General features: G+C 48.7%; 1 protein-coding gene across 1 annotated transcript in view; it reads right to left on the bottom strand.

Annotated features, from left to right (window-relative positions):
- Window positions 1-10743: 10743 nt before the first annotated feature.
- The window catches only part of LRRC56 (leucine rich repeat containing 56), a 95616-nt gene continuing 83503 nt past the window's right edge, over window positions 10744-22856 (bottom strand). Inside the window, exon 16 of the mRNA XM_039381212.1 lies at window positions 10744-10876. Within this exon, the coding sequence (XP_039237146.1) occupies window positions 10837-10876 (40 nt within the window). The 3' untranslated portion in view covers window positions 10744-10836. The remainder of the gene's footprint in view (window positions 10877-22856) is intronic.

Below are 22856 nucleotides of genomic sequence, written 5' to 3' on the forward strand. Positions count from 1 at the left end.
CCTTGGTGGTGGTGATAGTGGGATGGACAACAGGGATCCAGATATCTTGGCAGAGCTTCTTCCTTTGAGCCCTTTAGACTCTCCAATCCAGGCATCCATGTGGATCTCCTTCCTGCTCATGGTTCAAAGTCATAGCATAACATCCTTCATGCCCAGAGCAGATGCTGAGCCTCTGGGATAAGTGTACTGGGTTTCTCTAACCCTGTTGCCTGTAATTTATTCTCCCCACCAGAAGACAACTGAGGTTTTGCCTGCTCCCAAGAGAAGATGACCTGAAGTGTGGTCTGAGCATGCTGGAGGGTGGAACCATAGGATCAACTCCACGTGGTGCTGTGCCTGACTCACTCTCCATTATACCACCTCCCAACCACTCATTTCACTTCATTAATTAGCTACGCTGCCGAGGTGCAATTCACTCCCGTGGCCTGCACTTGGGCTGCTTTCCTTGTCACCCTGTGCCAGCAACAATTAATGAATCCAGGCTGGCTCCTTACCCCACTCTGCTCTGCAGGTGGATGTGAATGAGCTGTAGCAGCCTTTTCCCTGTGGATCCGTGTCTTTCCTGTACAGCACCAGGCACCCAGACTGCCTTCCTCGCCTTTGGGCTCAATTCAGCACCTCTTGAATGAGGTATGATTTAATTAAGGACACTGTTTCTGCAGAAGATGGCCCATGTGAGGCTGTAAAGGACTTTAACTCATTAATTTTCTGGACATACCTACAGTTAATTTGTGGTGACTTTATGCAGTAGACAAGCACACAGGGAGGTGTCCATGTGGCTCTGAGGTTGCTCTGCTCATCCTTAGCACCGAGCCTCCCGTAGTGCTGGTCAGACCACGGTTACAGACGTCCCTTGTTTGGCTCAGATATCAGATTTCTCCATTGACTCAGTGAAGGAGGAGAAGGCAAATGACAATCACAGAAAGTGATGGGATGGATTTCACCCCCTCATTAGTTCCATCACCCCAATTACAGAGCTTGGGGAGGATGTCAGCTGTCAAGCAGGGATACAGCCCCACCACCACACACAAAGCAGGAGGGTGAAAACATTGACATTTCTGGCAGCTTTCCTGAAGAGAACAGACAACATCTCAAGAGATCAGGTGCATATCAGCATGGAGCTGGGGGATATGAAAGGATATCCCTAGCAGTGCTGTTAGTGCTTTTAACAGCAAGTTAGGAGGGCTGAACAAGGCAGCAAGACCTGGCTGTCTGGGCACTGCTGCGGTGCAGCAACACACAGCAGTGAGCTGCAGTGCTGCACCCAGGAGAAAGGCAAACAGCAGCCCTGGCCAGCAGTGGGGCTTGGGGATGAGGCTGTCAGAAATACTGAGCTGAGGTGGTACCAGCTTTTCTGTGTTGGAGAAAGAGCCATTTTCTGCACTTCTTGCATATGATTTAGAAGCATTCCCTTTTATCCTCAACCCATTCTGTCCTCACCTGAGCCAGGAGTGAACTTCTAGCCTCCCTCACCCCGACTCACCATCTTTTATCTCAGGCTTTAATGTAGGCAGCTAATCTTGGGTCCCAGTCACCTGGGGAGATTTTCAATCAGGGGAAAAACATACTGGAGAGTGATTTCTCTTTTAAGAGACTGACTCAGCCCCTGGAAGTGCCATCTCCCTCCTCCACACAGGCAGGAGCCAGGTATAACCAGGCATAGTCTCATGTTAGATGGGAAAGGAGTCCTGCCTCCAGACAAAATCAAAGGATGTGAGACACCAAAATAATCCAGAGGGCATGGGCCTCACTCCTTAGCTAGGAGTCATCCCCCAACCAGCCCCATGCATTTTGTCCAGGCATGGACAGCATTGGTATATTGGATAAGTGAGCTCAGCTCCCTCCTCCGAGACTCACCAGCTCCTTCAAGAACTGGAGATACTGTCACTGCCAGCATGGGGAGGGAGCACAAGATCCCCTTTTGCACAGCTCTCTTGCAGCCGAGCTGTCAGAAAAGCTGTTGTGTCACTGGACAATGGACATCCATGCAGACAGCTTGGACGTCTGACCATGGAACATTTGAAAGTATTATAGTGGAAGAGGGTCTCAGCAGAAACCTCCTCTACCATGTCACTATGAGTGTCATAATGCAACGAGGCTACAAGATAGCAACAAAACATGCCAAACTAACCCAGTGGTGGGGCAGAGTGGACTCAACCAGTCAACCATTGGAGACAGAAAGGGGGTGGTCTCTTCCAAGGACCAATGGCTCAGTTTTGCCCCTTAATGCTTCTCCAAGCAAGATCTGCTCTGCCTGTCATTGGTGCAGGTGTCCCATCCAGAGCCACCCAACATCACAGGCACTGATGCAGTGGCACGTGGGATAAGACCCCAGTGGGATGCAGCAGAACAGTGTGATTTCCCTTCAAGCAGTTATTTGTTTGCGAGCTCCCCAAAATCCCCAGCTAGCCAACACCAGAGCTGGTGGGCTGCCGGAAGGAGAGAAATAAACCCGTTGTTTCTGGAGGGGCTGGAAGAGGGCCCAGCAAGTATTGATTCAATTCTTCATTCAGTGCATGTTTGAGTGAAGCAATTCAGAACTGTTCCATCAATTCAAACTTGCGTAATAACATTAGCCACAAAACTCAGGAACTTGGTCCATCTTTCCTAGCAGATCCATTATTCTGAATCACTCCCTGAGTAACGACAATAAAATGATCTTGGCCTGATACATCAAAGCCAAAACCCCTAAAAGTCTAAGAGACAAAGTTTTTGTTATCACCTTTTCCTGGACAAGAATACCCTATGGGAACGTTCCCCATCTCCCCCTTACCTTGAATAAATAATATTGTCAAAGAAGTATAAGAATAAAGTAAAATTTAGAAAATAGATTCTTGATAAGCACATCTTAACCAAAAGAAAAAAAAAAAAGAGAAAATGTGCAAACCCTTTTTAGCACTCAGAGCAACCAGAGCCAAGGAAAACAGCAAGGCTGAAGAGGAAGATTGTATGGGCACTGCCAGGGTGGGAACAGACTACAGGGAGGGAACTGTGACCCCCACTTTTCCACATGTACACTTCACCCTTACAGTAGACTTAACTTGAAGTTACATATTTTCTCAATTCAATAATACCTCTAAAAAACCTATGTCCACCTCTGCTCTCCCCACATCACCTGCTCTCAGGTGATCATCTCTTCTAACCCATACTTTTGGTTTAGCCTATATATTCCTTGGACAAACTCCTCCAAGGTGGCAATCTCCTCTCCCCATTCTCCCTGAAGGGTTTTCCTTTACCATTAGATTTATTTTGTCACATGCCCAGCAGGAACTGAAATGAGGGCAAACAAGTGTATTCATTCACATCTCCGTCTCCATATTATATCTGTCTCACAGGTAAGATGCAAACCCTGCTGTGAATAACAGCTTTAACCATGGCAACACACTCCAGCAACACAAACATAAAGGGACTGAGGTTGTAAAAAGGCTGGAAAAAAGAATGAAAGGAGGAGAGGGACCAGGTCCATCAAGGCCTGTCAAGAACCAGGCACCTGGACCTGGGCTGAGCAGCCAGGTATTAGGGGTGGTATCTCTTCTCCCCCTTTTTTCTCCCTTTGTACTCACATCTCAGCATCTTGCTAAGCGGAGGTCTTATTCCATCACCTCTGCCACCACTGGGCTTGACTGACCTGGCATAGAGCTTATTTCCTTCTGCCCCAAGTTGTAATAAAGGCACATTACAATTGAAGATCCTGGCTGCTTGAAAATTACAGAGATCCATCACTGTGTGGCCTGATGGAAAAAACAGACCAGTGGTGAGATGCCATCATCTCAGCTCCATCCTCCTCCTGTGTGATGAGCTAGCCACATGGCTCAGGCTATAAAAGCCAACAGCCCCTTCTTTCATTATGGGGTACCCAAGCCCCTTTCATGTTAGACACCGGCATCATCTTGCTGTGCTCATAGGACAGCTTCAAGGGTACTTACTGGCTGAAGAAATCAAAGCACTGATTTACTCATGGAGAGGACAGAGATCATTGTTGGTATGGAAGAAAGAGAGATTTTAGCTGTTCAGAAAGCACCTGTAATGCAATCAGGTCATTCCTGGCACGCTTGAAGCCTCCAGTGAAGACCCTGGCAGCATTACATGAGGCGCTGCATGGGCAAGGCCCTGTCCCACTGAGCTTGCAGGGCAAAGGAGCAAGATTGATGGGAGGTGGAAGAAAGCATGTTTTATGAATTCCATTCTCCAAAGAGGATGAAGAGCAAGGGTTAAGTGGCCCTCCCACAGTCAGCCCAGGTGCCCACAGCAGTGTCAGAAGTGGACACAGCCCCACTGCTGTTTCACCTCCCTTGTGGCTGCTAATATTCTTAAGACACAGCCAGAAATACAGGACTGCCACCTGGTCTGGGTGGACTGGTCTCTCTCCTCTGAGTAGAAAAGTGAATCTGGACGAAGCAGCAGCCTTTTGCTATCCGCAGATGAAATGTCATAATTTTTGGATGATTTTGACTCTACAGTGACCTCAGACCTCCTTTTAAAGGGTGATGTGGGTTGTTTTGCTTATTCTTGGTTAAAATCCAAAAAGCCTTTGCAGCCTGCAAAGAGCGAAGGAGATGGTGATGAGGCACACTGCCCACAGACAGTGAGACTGGAGGTGACACCCGTGGCTTAGGAAAGCTGTACCCATGCAAATCAGAGAGAGGAGGAAAATTGGAGTGGCATGGGGAGAGGAGCACCCACAAGGGTAACTGGTTAGTGAGGAAGAGAGGTGCTGAAGGGTTAAAGGGTTTTAGTGAAAGCACAGAAGAGACTAAATGGATCGGAGAGTGAAAATCCAATTAGGAGATCTAACAGGAAGAAGCCAAGCCCTGAAACAATAAAGATAATAGTTTTAGCTGCCAAAGAAAAGATTAGAGTGAGAGCAGATTTGTGGTGGGGCCAAGAGGAAGGAGAAATTGTAGCAAAAAACCCATAAAAAAATATAAAGAGTTATTATTCGTCAAGACAGATTCTCACTACAGTCTCACCTACAGCAAAGTTCATCTTGGGACCCACACTGTGCAGCTGGTTCTCACTTTTATAATCGGCTGAATGCCTTCAAAGGAGTTTGAAGTTCCAGTTTGAGCCCCTCGCTTTCTTGTTGGCATGAAAGAAGCCAGAAGAGAATTGACCACACTGAGGTTTGTTTGCTTTCTTTGTGCTTACATGTTGTTTTGTAAATACATTTTACCTGGGATAAAAGCAAAGAGAAGGAGCTGGTACAGCTTCAAATGTGTCCCCTTCAGGTCTCAGCGGGGCTCTCATCTACAGTCCCTCACACAGCATAGGGTCTCTGCAGGAAAAACAAGGAGATTAAACACTGGGAGCATGGCTTTGCAGTCAGGAGACAGGAAACAGTCCAATGCTCGATGAAACACTCAGATGAGACTTCTACCCTTCCAGAAGAGAAAGAGTCCTGGATCAAAAAAAAACCAAAACAAAACCAAAATCCCAAGTTGGTTATGCATGGTATGCTGTGCCAATTACTTAAGCAAGCAGGATCACAGGAGCTGGCACAGCCTGTGGCCAAGAAACATCAGCATCTGGAGGGAGCAAGAGCTGTGGGGCAGGCATGCTTGCCAAGCCACTGCACTGACCTGTGCCCCAAAAGGCACCTCTTTGAAGCCTCAAACCCAAAATGTAATAGGGCAATATGGAGAATGGGATGAAGGAGGATCAAAGGTCTGGGGGAGCCTCCCTGCAAGCAAGGACTCGTGCATGCCAGGCCTTCTCAGTCTGGAAAAGACATGGCTGAAGAGGTTATGGTAGCGGGCCATGAAGTCATGCATGGCCCAGAGAAGGCTGATAAAGATTAGTCTTGCCGCCTTCTCCCAGTGTAAAAACTGGCGCTGATTTCAAAGCATGAAGGTTCTCATGTGATGGGGGTCAGACCTGGGGATCTCTTCGCCCAAGGATGCTGTTGGCTGTGAGCATTTGCACAGGTTCCACACAAGACTGGACAAGTTGGTGGGGGAAAAAAGCCATTTGGATTAATAAATATAGATACATGCTGTTTAGGAAGCCTAGGGGATTGTGCTCTTGACCTGTGTTAGTAGCAAATGGTGAGGGGACCTATGGGCCACACTCTACCCATTTAGACCTCACTCCTGGAGGCAATGGCAAGGGGTGAGAATTGAGGGAATGCTAATCAACATGCCCTTGAGAGCACCTACTGCTCCCTGTAGCCACCCTAGGACGCTCAGCAACTCAGACCCTTGATCTTAGTATAGGATTTTCTACTTCCTCATGGCTAAACAGCCACATGGATCCCAGTCTTGTCCCAGAATCACAGCTTATCAACAGGAAAGCATTATAGGGAGTGATTTCTTCCTGTAGTATGTGTCCTCAACTGCTAGCCTACATCACAGAAATCCAGCCACAGCCTCATCCAACTTATTTCTAAAGTGTGACTTGTTATACTTAAAAACAGAGGTCCTCCCACTGAAGAATCCCACCATGCCAACAGAGGATCATCCATCTCTCACAGGGTTGAAGCTCCATCTCCAAGCTCATGCAACCCAACTCAGCCCATGGCCATGCTGTGTTTCTCCACCACCAAAAGCACACCACTCACATTAGACAGCATAAAGCCTCTGACCCACTTGTCCTCTTGCCAGCGCCAGCTCCCAGATGGCAAGAGGAAACCTTTGCCAGCCCCACGCCAACCCCAGGGCAGCAGGTGCCCCTGCCAACTTCCTGTGTGCTGAACCATATTTGCTATCTCAGGGAACCACGGAGCTTTCATGTTTAATAAAGTGAAGGTTGCACAGGTGTGGGGGTAGCAGATGGCTGGCTGAAGGTCAAGATGCTCATGTGCTCCTTGTTCCTCCCATATTATGTCTTCCTCAACTCTCCCTCTGACCTTCCTTTCATCTGGATGCACATGGTGTGGATGTGGGATGTGATGTCAAGCCAGAAACTGTGGCCTGACTTTTATGGCCTTGTGGGATCACCAACCCCCACAAGAGGTACCAGGCACCAGCCAAACCTGTGCTGGGTCTCTGTCTTGTGCCTATTGGGAACTGCCTCATCTTGGCCAAAAGAAGAACCTTGCAATCTAACAGAGAGGTCTTTTCAAGCTCTCAAGAAGACAAAAAATGCCTGTGCCTCTGCCTGGCTTACATTTTGTCAGCCCATGATCAGCTCAGAGACCCCAACCCCAAAGCACAGCACTGCAGAAGCTGTGGTAAACCCCTGTGCTGCCAGGACATCCTGGGAAGGCTGCAGCAGAGGAGAGCTGTTTGAACTGGAGCTGCTGCACTCGGAGTGCAGGATGGAAATCTTGCCTAAGCCAAATGTTAATGAGATGGCAGAGGCTCTGGGCAGGCTTTGTACTTTTTTTCCTCCTGGATTAAGCAGCGGCATGTGAGGATCATGGAGCTGAATGGCTGACAGCTGAAGGTTAACATCAGGTCAACAAGCCCTTTTCCATGCCTTTCAGTCCCAAGACCCTGAGGTGAGAGGGTTACATAAAGCAAACATTTTTAAAAAGGCAGTTCTCCTTTCTTCCCTGTCTCTTTCTCTTGCTTGCAGAGGAGATGCCCTGGTTTTGAAAGCCAGCTTGAACACTGCTTATCTGTGAACATCAGGATGTGGGAGCAAAGGCAAGCCATGGCTCTTCTCCCATCTGAAGTCCACTGGTTTCTTTTTCCCAGGACAAGCTCACTCCTACACACCTGCAAGTGTCTGCAAGCACCTGAGCTGTGCAAAGGAAAGCAGGCTTCAGCTCCTGACTCTGCAGCTGATTTCTTGGGTGATGCCAGGCAGGTTTTTCACAGACTGACTCAGCCACCCTTGGGTTTCCTTGTATTGCAGAAGGATAATCAAGGTCCGGGCTCTGACGTCTCTTCCCCAAAGCAAAGGTCATCACCTCTCTCCTCATCACCCTCGCGGTGTGTGCTGAGACGGTAATGCCCCCGATGGAGCAGTTTGATCATCTGGGTGGTACCACAACTCAAACACAACAAGTGGCTTGTTCCCCCCCATGCTGCTGTGCAGAGGGCTGTGGGCTGCCCTGGCCTGCACCCAAAATCACACAGTCTCATCAACAGTGTTAAGGACAGTAGAGCAAAACATGGTACTTTAAGGATCTTTTTTTCCAAGGCAGGGTTTGGTGACTCAATTACTACACACCTTTAGAAGTAGTGATCCAACACACTGGATGGGGAGATCCAGGGCAGCTTCCCCTGCACAGAAAAGTGGCTCGTGGGAGCTGTTTCCTAAAGGGATCCAGCTGGGCAGTGGGGGAACTTCAGAGGGGACCATGGCTGTCCAAGCTAAATAAAAAACCCAGCCAAGCGTGCCACAGGGATGAGAAGAGGTTCCCCAGTCCTTCCCACTGCCTCTGCTACGGGTGCATCAATCCTGAGCAGAGTACTGAGAAACTTGGAGACGAGGAACAGAGGAGGGAACAGGAGGAAAACCAAATCATAAACCATCACAGATACTTCTGCCATCACCTTCTGGCCGCTGCTTCAAGCCTTGTTAGCATTCACAAGTTGCATCGATTTAAAGCTGTTAGAGTAATTAAAGTGGAACAAATTTCCCAGGAATTTTTTTCCATACACACACACACGAATGTGGATGTATATGTGTATATATATATATATATATATACACGCACCTGTAAAACTGAAGCACCATCCTTTACACTGCCATAGCTTACTTACTTTTGCCTGGGAAGGAGGTATCAGTACAGATTTTTAGGAGATGTGTTATCAGATGTTGCATGCCTTATAAGACAAAAATATCTCACTTTCAAAACACCTGCCACATTTCTGATTGGTCTTCATACCAATAAAAATGTCATGTGCCCTCTTGGAAAATGAATCCAAAATGATTAAGACTGTAGATTTAGATTAGTGGAACCAACACTAAGTCTTTCTGTATTCACTCTCATTTGAAATAAACACTCTTAATTTAGGTTAATTTGTAACTAATTGAAAAAATCCTTAATTCAATTGAAGGGACCATTAGTCTATTATGTTCCAAATGAGGCTGTCAATAGAGCTCTCAGCTGATTATATATTGCCTGTCATAATTACACCAGAACAGAAGCACCTCAGAGTTTCCCTGGGCAGCCAAGAAGCCCTCAGGGTCTGTGAGGGGAACTTGGGGACAGTGATAAGACATTCAAGCCTTTTCTTCAGGCGTGGTGCTGTGAACAGAAGCATGACCACTTGAACAGAAAAATGGCCTTTTTGGGCTCTCGATCCTCCAGTCTCAGCATTCCCATCTCCCTGATGCCTATTGCCCTCTGATGTGGCTTAGGAAAGGAATCACTTACTTCCTAAGGGTGTGTGGGGAGGGAGCTCACCCTGCAGCCCCTCAGGGACCCAGACCTAAGGGAATCACTTGTTCAGAAAGGTGTAGGTGCACATTAAGGTTTTGCATGTGCCCAGTGCAGTAGTTCACCCTGCACATGGCAGATATGGCCCCCAAAATTGTACCTTGCCGAGAGTCAGCTGGTTGCCCACCATCACTCATTAGGCAATAAAGCTTATTCCAAAGTCAGGATCAGTTTGGGGTATTTGGGCAGTTCAGCCCAGCCAGAAACAGGAATGGGGCAACCAGCATTCATGCCCCACAGCACCAGAGAGGTGGAAGCATGGCTTCTCTATAACCCAGCCAAGATCAAACACCCCATTGCTCGTGTCTTCCACCACATTCTTGCCTTTGCTCCAGTGAGTGGAGCCGGTATAAAACATTCCCTGCCATCACCAACAGGGATTTGTTGAGGGTCAGCTGCAATGAACCCATCCAACCGCTGTCTGTGGTGGAGCCACTGGATTTGAGGAGAGGGAAAAAGCAGGAGACAACATATTTTTGATGTTAGTAAGGCTTTAGACATTGTTACAGATAAAACCATTCTCATGAGTAAGTCTGTGGAATGATTGTTGAGATTAAAAACACTGTACAGGGAGTGCACAGAGCGTATTTACTGTTTTTTCTGGTCAAAACAGAGAGGGCCCAAAACTGTTAACCCATTCAGGTATTCAGTTTGAAGGTAACAGCAAATGAGAGGAGTTGCCAGCACACCTGAGAAAGGGATTATGATTCAAAATGGTGTTGAGAAATCAGAGAAATACTCTGGAAAAAAAAATCCCAAAATATAATTCAACAGAAATGTGGGTGAGGTGAGATGGGATAATCAGTTGGACAAATGGAGGATGAAGAGAGTTATCCTGGCTGGAATAGTCAGTTGGACAAGAATAATAATTTCTATAGAAAAGGTGCTTTTGATCATAATCTATGATATGGGTTAATCATGCTGTGTTGGATGGCTTAAAACAGGTCCCTTACTTGGTTATCTCTGCTCTGTGCTGGTAATGCTTCTCAAGAAAATAAGAAGCACTTGAAGAGAGCTATACAAGTTGGGGAGAAAAGTGACCAGAGAGGGGTTGGTAAAGGAACGGTGATCATTTTGTCTAGGAAGGGGAAGGCTAAGGAGATGTTTCAAATACACAGAAAGGGCTGTGATGGAGACCAGAGTTTGTGCAAGCAGAATGAAAGCAATGCTTTGCAGTGGGGCCAAGGGCAGTGTGGGCTAAACGGGGCAAAACATCTTTATCCCAGCTGTCAGGATAGCCAGTGCTGCACCGGTGGGAACTGGCAAAGAAAGTTTCAGGAGACCTAGGACAGGGCTAGGCAGTATGATGTCACCTCCCCTTGCCCTTCCTCCCAGCCCAACAAAAACTCATGTTTCATTTGACTCAGGCAATGAAACAGTGCTGGGAATTACCTGCGTGGTATCTGCTGCAACATGGCAGGTGAGAGCAAACACCAACAACGTTGCAGGAGCTTATAATGAACTTTTTTCATGTTTGGAGTTCATCGATGCCAGCTGGATTGCAGTCATTGATGACGGTGGTTTGTAGTGCGGAGATGCTGCAGCCTGCAAAAATGGGGGAATAAGGAACAGTGATGGTACCCAGCTACAAATATTGCCATTTCTATGTGTCCCTTAGCCTTGCACAGCGTCTCTAGCTGATGAAGGGATGGAGGCTTTTCCTAAAGCTACCAGCACAGAGATGAGACTACAAAATTATGCCATTCCTGTATGCCAAAGGCACAGACGATTACAATTTTTCTTCTGACTCCTACTCATCCCGCCTCATGAAGATCAGATTAATCGTGGCACATGATCAAAGAGATTGAAATGAAGAAACCAAGAACCAGATAGCTGCCGCTACTCTGCTGAAAAACTTAGGTGCAGATAAGGACTGTAATTTTGCTGTGAAATAGCCTGGGCTAAGAGAGGTGAGGGATACGGTGTTAACCCCATGTGTTTTTATCCTAACAAGTACCCCAGCACTCCTGATTCAATGAGAACCCTGTTATCACACTTCTAGCTTCAAGAAAAAAAATTCACTGCCTTTTGGGAGAGTAAAAGCAAAGTGTGAGACCTGTGAAAATCAGCAGAGTCGCAAAGAGACTTTGCCATGCAGAAAATGCACATGGTGGCTTGCAGCACTTGTGGGCTGAAGCTCCTGTAGATGAAGCCCAAAATGTTCCCAGGTCATGGTTATGGACCAGCTGCAGTCCCAGTAGCCCTTCCCCTGTAGCTGAGGACCAGCAACACACCATAAACTGGCCCCTAAACCCACCATCCCTCTCCTAGTACAGAGCAGTTGCTTTAATGAAGGGTTAGCACCCTCCAAGAGAAACTTGGCAGTGTGGGGCACCTGTATCCCACCCACTCCTCCTCCTCATTCTCCTCCTCCTAGCCTGCTTCTGGCACACCACCCACAGACCCCGCTGGCCACCCTTGGCAGCTCCTCAGAGAGTTCCACTGAAGCGGAGCCAGATGGAGCTGCCAGCTCTCCTGTACAAGATGGCACAAGCTTTTCAAGACGCCTCTTCCTGGAGCTGCCTACTCCCTGTGGGAGGTGTAAGCGAGGCACGTGTTGCTTCCCCTGATGAGTGATCCTCCAGTGTGTGTCCCATGCCACCAGCGCTGCCACTGAAGCCTGTGCTTGGTTGTCCTGCAGAGCTACCAAGCATCAAACTGGCTCAGATAAGCACTGTGTCACCTCTTCCAAAGGCCCTCTGGGTGGAGTGCAATTCAAGACAGAGCATTACGGCTGCTGACCCAAAAGCCAAGGGATTTTCATGGTCATCTGGCTGTGTGAGCAGTATCTGCGTGCACAAAAGTCCTGTCCATGGCCCGTGACCTTGTCCACCATCACGTTGAGATGGTGCCAGCAGCAGGATTCCCAGCCTGGGAAGTGAAATTCCTGGGAAGACCCTCCTCCTTGCACAATCCCAATTTTTATTCCCACTTACAGCTTTGGGAGGACCATAGGGAAGAGTATCCACCACTGTCCCTTAGAGAGACCTGCCTCAGGCATCCTGTGGGATGTGCTGCCTATAAGGACAGGCTGGTGGGTGGAAGGGGAAGATGTCACCTGCTGTGACACACATCTTCATGTGGAGATGAGGTGTTTGTGCAGGGTGAGAAAAGCCAAGACCACTGCAGCCTGGCGGCTCTGGCAAATCCTTAGGTAAAATCCTCTCTTTATTTCCCGGCATTTTACTATCTCAGTAAAGCCCACAACACATAAGGGAGGAAAAACAGGCACCCTGCCTGCACTGCAGCTTGCCAAAAATGAATTCAGGTGTTGGCCACACTGCGGACACTTGCTTCAGGTTGCCACAGGGCTTTGTTACAGTTTCAAGCCTGCTGCAACCATAGGTGCTGGGAATGCTGCCTTTGGAATACGGGAAGTGACCAGTATGGGTCTGCATGGGAGCAAGCGGGCAGGTGTCAGATTTCCAGTGCTTGGGAAGCAGAACGCAGCCTTTTGTGGGCTGGGTGAGCTGGCTTGACACAGAAACTCACACGTCTCGCTGCCATTGCCAGGGATCGGGCTGTCTTGACACATTTCCAGGAATCTTCATCTGTGCTGGAGAAGCATTTCTTGCCTCTGCAGTCTTGGTGGCTGGGGAGAGATTGGAGTGTTCAGAGATGCAGTGTTTCTTCCGGGGGGAGCAGGCAAAAACAGCTCATCTGGCTGTATTTTCATGCTGGGCTTTCAGCAATCAGATAAACTGGATGCAAAAATATCTTGTAAAAGGAGAAAAAACCCTTTCACACCTAAAGTGGGACCCCAGGGCTGCTGTTGAGGGTCTATCGTTACCCGGGGAGCCTGTCAGGGCATGTGGAGTGGTAGACCACCAAAGGTGGCATGGCATGGCCAGGGCCATGTGGGTTGTGTGTGCATTGTCAACACAGCTGGAGCAGCATGCAACACAGGACAGTGATGAGGACCTCCAAGTCACAGGCAGCCTCCTGGCTCTTCCCTTATCTCTTTAGCAAAGGCCTCTCTGGGGTCAGGCCAAGCGCAACACCAGATACAACCTTAATTACATGAGTCTGGTTTTACAGCTACCATTTCTCACCACCGTGGAGCCACGTTCAGCCCTCTTGGTGCTGCTCTGTGTTTTTAGCTCACTTGGCTGATGTTTGCAGTGCTGGGCTGGGCTGCCACCAAAGCAGCTGAACCCAAGAAGTGTTTTTCAATATAATCACTTTTGCGCTGCCATTGTTGTATGGGAGGAGGGATGGCAAAGTGCTCGTCTGAGGGATGTGGACTTGGTCCACCAGCTGTGATGTGGCACTTGCCACACCAGGCCTAAGGCCACCACTTCCTCCAGCAAGGGGGCTTAGGAGGTACCTAAGGTCTGTTGTGATCAAGGGTGGTGGTTGCCACCTGCAGCAGACCTCATGAGTGACACATGATAATAAAACAAATATACCAGAAAACCCCTTCCACCATCTCTCCACTGGCCTTCACCCAGGATGCAGGGTGCATCCCTTTGCTGGCTCAGCTTTCTCCATGGTAACAGATGGATGTCGGAGTCCCATCCCCCTTCGTGATGCTGGGACGGGCGGGTGGGAGACAGATGGCAATGGAGGGGAAAAGAGTCCAGATCCTCCTGAGTGGCAGAAATTGCAGGAATCCCTGATTGCCGAAGCCAAGACGCTGACCCAGAGCCGTAGGAGGGAGGGAAAGCGGAGGCGCGTGGCTCTGCTGAGCCTGGAATAGCAGAGCAGCTGTTAAGTTATCACTTGTAATTATTACAGCATATGGGAGGGAAAGAATAGCTCTCAAAGGGAGAAAAACAAATAAGGAAAAGTCGGGCTGCCACAGGGCTGAGCTGCAGGAGGAGTGACACTCAGCACTGTGGCGGGTCCCCACCAGGTGGCAAGGGCATCGGGGGACAGCTCTTCCTGTCCACAGCTCTGGTAGGAATTTGGGTGCAAATATTTGTACCCACAGGACTAGGTGCTCACCCATCTCAGAGGGTGCCCGCTGCCCACTCAGGGCCATGGATATGCTGGGGAGAGGATGACACTGGCTGGGGTGTTGCAAAGGGATAGAGCCTGGCATGCTCCCCCGGTCCCTTCTCCCATGCATGATACGACTGCTCGCTCTGCAATTTGGCAGGAGCCATCGCTACTGCGTGTGAGTGAGGCAGCAGGGCCATGGGCAGCAGGTGACACCACTAGAGCACCAAGTGCCTGCATGCCATGGTTTGGAGGGAGAGCACTCAAATTTCTCACCTATGGATGCTGCCAGCCCATGTCTAGTGCTATACAGGGAGACAGGACGGGTGGCATGGAGCACTGCTGCTCACACCGGCCACTGCAAGACAAGGCTGGAACTGCAGAGCCAGAGCAAACACCTGCCCTCGGCTTCAGGATGCACCAGTTAGCCCCAGTAAACCAAAAGGGAAAGTCTCAGGGATGAGCCCTGCATGGGACAGTCTGCTTGCAGGAAGGCATGGAGCAGGGGAGAGTAGCAGCATTAGGAAGAGAAGAGAAACTAGGATTACAGTCTGTGAATAAGGAGCAATCACAGTCTCTCTTAAATCCTGTGCCACTTGGAATAAGTGGCCTTTTATGGCAGCTATTATGCTGGGCTTTCAATATCAGAAAAAAAATAAAAATGGCAATAAGTCCTTGGAAACATGAAGCTATTGGCAGCTGCATCAGCTTCATCCCACCGTTGGACTGCAGTGTGGGGACAAGGAGTGTCAGGGGATGCTACTCTTCTCCCCACCTGGAAAAAGCCTGAGAGACTTAATGAAGAAAAATCTAAGTATATCTGCTATGTATTATATGCAGATATTTAAATTCACTGATAAAATTCACAGCCACTGAGCTATAGATTTTCCTGAGAGTGGGAGAGCTTTTGGAGCCCATTTTGATATTTGCTTGTCCTGCGCAACAGGCACATAGCCACAGAGATGAGTCAAGACAAGAAAAAGATGTTACTTGTCCTGTTCCCATGCTCTGATGGCTTTTCCCTGGGCAGCTGCTACTGGCTACAATTGGAGATGATGCAGGACCAGGGGCAAGGGGTTAAGGGGTTAAAATCTATTCTGAAGAGATGCTTTTATACTCTCTTATATTCACCTGTCTCCTGCTTTTCAGCTGTATTTTTTTCCTGTCTACTGCTGCCTTCTCTCTGACAGTGTAATGATTATCCTCAGAGCAGGTGAATTGGCACCCACCTGCTTACCTAGATCAACACCAGTGTGTCCCTGGGTCTCTCATCCCAAGCCAACCTGATCCCATTGCAAAAAGCCACTGGCTCTGGTGAAAAACACCAATATCTACTGGAGTAGGAGATGGAGAACCCTGGACACACTGGGCTAATGTGCCAGGACCAAAGCACACCACTCCTAGACTGAAGCCAAGAGCTTGGAACAATGCCTTGGACAGGCATTGCCAGCAGGACACTGATGTAGATGAGTGCTGAGCATCTGCTGGTCCCATGGGAGCCTGGGAAGTGCCCTTCAGCTCTGGTACTCCACTTGGACATGCAGCACAGGCAGCTGCTGAACAGCGATGACGCTGCAAACAAAGCTGTGACAGAAGCATTGGAAATAGGAGATGGTTCAAACTCTGTGATCCAGAACAGGAATAAATCACATGTGGCAGACAACAGCCCCAGCACCCGTTAAATAAACCAACCAAACCCTGCCAGCATCCCAGGATCCTTGCCAAGACAGGCACTGTGCTTGGAGATTGAAGGACCAGCTCTGCTGCTAGCACAGCCTCGGTGAAGATCAGGGAGGCAACAACAGTTTGCACCAGGGAATCTGGCCTGATGTTTTCTAAACTGCTGGCCCTGCCAGAAGAGCTGACCCCCACCTCATGCACCCAGGCTTGACTGCTGATGTGTGGGGGTGACCCGACAACCCAGCTAAACCTGGAGGTGTTCTCCGCTGCACTGACACCTCAGAACAGAGGGAAGCAGCAATGCTGAGATTTGCAGAGCTGCTTGGTCCTTTCCTCCTCCATCTGCAGTGACTGAGGGGTAGGGAAGGGCTGCAGCAGGGCAGATGGGGGCTGTGCCCTGGCATAGGACACAACTTGGGCTATCCCTGCCCATAGCAGTGGGTTTGGAACTGGGTGATCTTTAAGGTCCTTCCAACACAAACCATTCTATGATCTAGAATGAAAGTATTTTCAGCATTTCTGCCAGAGCCTCCCTGGGGGACTGTGCTGTGTCAGGCAACCAGGAGGAGACAGACAACCTGCCAAGAGCAGCAAATGGAGGAGAACTGCATTTGTAGTTCTTTCTTATCTCCATTTTGGCCCTGGATTTGCAGTGTCTGAGTTAGAGTCATCAGGGTTTTGACGGTTAAGCCCTCCTTGTAGCAGGATGCTCTGCCTAGGTGGAGGTAAAACAGCTCAGACTTTGCCCTATTTGCAAGGAGTTATCAGTGATGGATGGAGAAGGGGGGTCATGCTGCTTTTGGTGTCAAAGAATGCTGAAACCAGCCTGACTCATCAATACCAAAGTTAAACATTGTGAGGACATGAAAAACAATGTTTCCTGACAGAAACTGGCACCAGCGAGGAGGTGGCAGACAAAGTTCCTGATAAAGGAACCAACAAGTTATAGTACTGATAACTTATCTAATGGTGCTGAGCTAGAGGCTGCTGAGCTGACATAGCTGGCCTAGAAACATATGACTGACAGGAAATCACTTTATACTATAAAAGCCCAGTCCCACTTTTTAATGTCAGGGCCTTCTAACACACCCCATCTCGGAGTCTGTGGAGATTCCTCTCTTGAGTGAAGACTTCCCTAGAGGTTACTCCTTAAGGCTGAATGAAAGAGATATGCCCATGGTTGTTGGTACGGGTGAGTAACATCAATCTCTACTTAATAATTATTTTGCTAGCTTAAATATTGTTACTTCAATATGGTTTCAAGAAATAGTGTACTATACTAGTAGTTACAACTCTCTATATTCTGTAGCAAACAATTCTGATTAAAGTCTTTTAGTCTAATCATTGTCATCATCATTTAAATAATCATTCTATTCATATAAATATATTTGGTTTGTCATCCTTAATTCTGTAGGACAAAGTTGTATAAAGGCACAATTACACCTATATAATCCTTTAGACATAAACTGTTGATCAAGTCTGGGACCAGGATTGGATCCAGCTGCACTTAAGACTCCTCTCTGAGAAGGAGTTTAGAAAGCAAGGGGTCCTTTCTGACCCTCATGACTCAACAGGAGGGTTTCCATGATAGACCTTGTCTGAAACTTCCACCCTTGCCCATGACAATCCTGCATCCCAACTCCCCCTGCAGCCCTTGTTCGACCTCCCATGCCCTCCATTCCTGACTCAGGGCAAGGTGGCAGGGATGCCAGAACCACCCCAGAGCTTAGCACGGAACAGACACACACACGCACACAGTCACACACAGGTGCATACACAGAGTCCCCCTCTTGCATTTTTGGCCACCTTCCCAAATGCCAGCATGACATAGCAGTCCCTTTCCATCTCTGTCCCTTCTCCTGTAAATCACTCACATAGTTACTTGATCTTAAGGTAATCCCTTTTTCCACAGCAGCAAGGGCCTCTCATTTGTTTTTACATGCCATTAATCTAATCCGAAGGTTTGTGTTTGGATTCCTGCTTCCCCTGGATTGTTTGTAATAAAAGAAAATCAGGATTGGGCAATAGCAATTGAAAGAGGAAAGTAATACCTCCCTTTTTCTATCAAAATTGACACTAGATAAAATAAAAGGGACAGGAGAAATCAGGGAAAGTAGAAGTTTTGAACTTTTTTTTTCTCCATTTAAAAAACCTCATTTGTTGCTTTGACCCTACAAGACCCCTGAATATTTTTAATTCCTTGCTATGGCTGTGAAACTCCACCTAGGGAAGCAGCAGAAAACATTCCTTGGAGGATCCTAGCAGCTTTTGGAACTGAGCTTCTCAACAGGGGAAGGTCTGGTGACTAATCCAGGAAATCCCCTTCTCCTGGACAAGACATCCACATCCTGATCTTGGCTGCTGTTCCTGGTGTGCAGCATTTTTCTGGTAAGGACTGACAGATTCATACCCAGACCCTGGAAGATGCTTGCCTTGGCAAGACATTAGCAGTCATTCAAGTGGTCTGGAAAACACGATCTGCTCTAACCCCTCCTCTCTTGAGGAGGGTGTTGCTTTGGAGGGGGTCCATCATGCCTGCCTTGTTACTAGTTCCACATCTGATCCAGCAGAACATGGTTTTCCTCCTGTGACAGGATTGCACAGTGTTCCCAACCTGACTCCTGCTGCTGGCACACCCATATTCCCTGTGCTGACCCCTGCAGCCTGTGCTTCCTCTTCTGCTTGCCAAGTGCCTTCCTCCTGGGGCAGATCTCCCAAAAGTTTTCAATGATTCCTCCCACGGCAGTTTCACCTTTTCTTTCTCTCCTTGAACATGACATCTCCTTTCCATGGCAGATGGTGCAGCCACAAGTGCCTGTACCCTTGGTTAGTGTGTGTGCCCTGGCACAGCCCTGGCACAAACAGGAGACCACACATGCTCAGCAGTGTCTCTACAGGCAGCATGGCCACGGCAATGTGTTTTGGCTGGTGAGGAGAGAGCAGGTACTGTGGTACTCACCTTCAGGCCCCTGTCATGGCTCTAGATGTCCCCTGGGTATGGATGATGCTGGCGACAGCAGCCTGCAGCAGCAGTGGCCCAGACATGAAGAAGGGACTGTTGCAAGCTGTTGAGGAAGAAGGGTCTGATCCTGCCCACAAAGCAGCAGTAAGAACGTGGGTGTTGATTTTTGCCAGGCTCCACATGGGGAAAGGGCTGGGACAGAAATGACATGGGCTAGGTGGAGGCAGATATGGAGCCCTTGGGACCTGCCAGGTTTCCCAGTGCTGTCCTGACATCAGAAGGAGGGCCAAGATGCCTGCAGGTGGAAAGTCATGGAAGAGAGAAGAGCTACAATAAATGCAAACCATGCCTAGCTTTCACAACTTTTCCAGCGAGGTCCTGCCAGGTGGGGGGTCGAGCTGGGTTAGAACCAGGAACAGGGCAGGGGAAGGATAGAAGAGGTGAAGGTGGGGATAAAGTGGAGAGAAGTGGCAGAGAGCTTTCACACAGCTGGGCTGGGAGAGGACTGGTTTCAGACTGGAAGACCTAGCAGCAGGGACTTGCCCAGCAGCACTGGGGAGCACAGTCACCAAGGAAGTTCTGCCTGCTCTGCTGGGCTCTGGAGATGAGAGGGCCCTGGACAGCATGGGAAGAGAAGCTGGAACTCAAGCCCTGCGTTGTTTTGAGCCTGTTTGCAGCTCATAGCTGTAGTCTGTGACAAAGATCATACCTTTAAAACATGTTGGGATTGCACATAGCATAATCACGTGCCCTATAACACCACTAATGCCTGAAAGCACCACAGCTTTCCAGTGCTGAGGCAGGTCTGGGATGTTCTCCATTGCACTTTGAGGGCATTGCAGGCTTCCTAAATTTCGAAATAAACCAAAGCCGTGTGTGATACAGCAAGCCACTATCAGCATAGCGCATCTGGGGGCATCACACTAGGCAAGCACACTGCGTGCTGGATAAGATAAAGAAGAAAACGTTGAGTCTCTGACTGTCAAACTCCTCCCAAGCGCTCTGGAGCTGCTTGGGTTTGGTTTCCGACTCTATTACACTTGTGAGACTCTCTTCTTCCCTCTAGCGTCCATTCCAATTCTTACTCTTTAGCTAAAGCAGCGCTTACCTCGTTGCATGTGCAGTCACTCCCTTCCTGAGGCACAGGTTTAATATTTATAAATGATACTGCAACTCTCCACCCAGGAATCCAACGTTTTATTTTTTCGGTTTACGCTGTGCCATGCAGGAGGATCCTGCAAGGCTGTCATCCCCTGGCACAGTTGAAAAATGATCTCAATTACTCCCTTAATTTTAGCATGATGGTGCTGAGCTACAGCTGGGGACGCACAGCCACAATGAGGTTTCTGATGGCAGTGAGGAGAGGACGTGACAGTGGTAAATGTACTGTTCGAGGGATGGGTCAGAGCAAGCCTCTGCTCTTGTTGCCTTTGTAAGACAGGCATCTCTCAGATCAGGATTTGTCCTTGGGCTGTAGGAAACCAATGCAGAGCTGAAAAACTACTCAACTGCCCCTAAGGCTGCATCAAGGCTGTCACTGAAAGGTTTTATTTCTGGTGACAGCAAGAGACCTCTCAGGCAGGATCTCCATTACCTGGGTCCCCTCCCAGAGAGCTGGACCGGTTTCTCTAAGTCCAGCCAGCCTCCTCCTCTTTGAGGACAGAGATGACAGACATCCCCTTCTTCTGGGGACTGGGCAGCAGACCTGCACTCCCAGATGCATCTGCAACAGGCCAGCTCTCTGCCTGCACTCACGGTCTGCAGAACACCTTGAATTCAGTCCAGGACAAGTCCTCCTTGCTGTCCTGCAGCCATCCTGATCTACCTGCCCCACTGCCTGCCCCTCCCTGGAAGGTCCAAAAGCTTCACAGGCCTGCTCAAAGAGCCATGTGCACCAACTTGAGGTGTGCTGCCCCAGCAGTCACAGGCTCCCATGCTGTCTCCACTCTCCATGGCCGATCCTTTATCTCAGCCAGGACATTTCCACTATCCCCCAGGGTAACTTTAGAGGAGCAGGACACAATAAAAACATGGCCAGGATACTCTGGCATACTGAGAAACTATTGCAGGGCAGGATTCATCTCACCTGGCTTGGATGGTACCATCTAAGCCATCACAAACCCTGTTTTATCAGTGGAGAGACTGGCACTGTTGGAGCACAAGCCATCTGACTAATCATACTCCAGGAGCGTCTGCGTTCTACCATGGGTGCAGACCTGCTCACGGCAGTGAGCCTAAACATGTCAGGCTCTGAACAAGCCAAGGAACCATGTAGAAAATAATCCTGAGCTGACCTGTCAGTTGCATGTATTTGAAGAGGAGGCATGTACAAGACTTTCCCTCCTGAACATCTCCTGGGCCAAAGGTCTCCTCCTTGACAGCCAAAGAGTATCTCCTCTTCATCCTTTAATGAAGATGAATTTGTTCCAAGTGCAAAGCAATCCCAAGCCTTCAATGAGAATAATGGCCTTGGTAACAAGCAGGACAGACAGCCATGAGCCCTGTGGCGGTGTGCTGTGCACACAGCTGCCATGGGGACCCTGTCCCCAAATGGAATGCTAAGGTCTCTGCTGTGGGTGGGGCTCTGCAGAGCTAGGAGGTGTAGAACACAGTCCAAGTCTGACCAGGAGCCACCTTTGCTTGTCAGGGCCCATTTGTCTGAGTGGGATACTGTCCCAGACATGCTTCACTTCAGGAAGAGGGACAATTTTTAAACAGTGAAATAACAGTCTGGCTGGCACACAGCTCCCTACTTATTTCTCCAATTTTTTTTTTGTTAAAGTTCCATCTGAGTGGAGCCTTTCAGCATGCAGGACAGCACCAGCCACTCCTGCAGAGCTGCTCACAGGACACCAGTGATGTTCAGAGGCCTCATGGATAGATCATGCTTCTGCTAATGCCACAGCATTGTCACTTTGGGCCAAATCCTTTTGCTTCTATCCCTGCTCCCTGCAGGGCAACTGTTCCCAGCTAACCATTGCCCCCCTTCCCTTAGCAGCACGCAGTGATGAGACTTGGCTCCCAGTAGAAAACTCTTCCCTGCAGTGCTGATTTATTAATAGGTGAGGGGAACAGCTCTCACCCCTCTCTCCAGCTTACACACTAGATATCAATTTGGCAGCCAGCAGCAAATGCCATTAAGGCAGTGAGACACTTAAAGGCATCAGCAGCTCCTGGCCCATTACAAGAACAAGGAGATGGACTCTGGTAATGCATATCTGAAACTCGTCACATCCAACTGGAAGCAAGGATCCTACTGAGACAAATATTAGGAGTCTGAAAAGGCAAGGGATGGGAATAAGCTTGTTCATTAAAGGACTTTCTCCATATTCAAGGGACCAATGCAGGGGAAAAGCAACAAAAAAACACAAAATGAAACTCTCCATATATTTTCGTTTTGGGCCAAGAGAACTGAATTCATGACTAGCCTATCATATCTGACATTTCCTAAATAGGTATTAAAGCCTATTAAAGCCCTGGCTGACTTTTGCATTTTCTAGATGAAAAGGGTAGAATATGGACAAGCAGAGGCTAAAACAGAGCAATAATTTTCTCTGTGGATCTGTTGTGGCTGTGCAGACAGCAATGGCCCTGTTTATTTTGCTTGTCCTGGAAAATGCAAGACAACAGCATGGTAACTCTGGGAAAACTGGAGGCACAGCCACTAATGGTGTGCCTCCAGACGGAAGACTACCAGTCCTTCTTCCCCATCAGGTCAGGTTGTGATCACAAACTTGCCCTCTTGAGCCTCCCTGCTGCTCCATGCATGACAGCCTGGTGTTGGGCCCCATTACCCATTCAGCTTCAGAGCATATACTCTTGCACATAACCACTCATCAGGTCAGACTGCCCAGAAGGGACACAATGAAGGTGGCACACAAAAATCTGATGCCTCCGACACAGCTGTCCACCACTGCTTGGCTCTGCTACCTGCTAAGCTTT

This window comes from Pipra filicauda, unplaced genomic scaffold (genome assembly GCF_003945595.2).
Source record: "Pipra filicauda isolate LSUMZ 115617 unplaced genomic scaffold, ASM394559v2 scaffold217_size2002032_pilon, whole genome shotgun sequence".
Lineage (NCBI taxonomy): Eukaryota > Metazoa > Chordata > Aves > Passeriformes > Pipridae > Pipra > Pipra filicauda.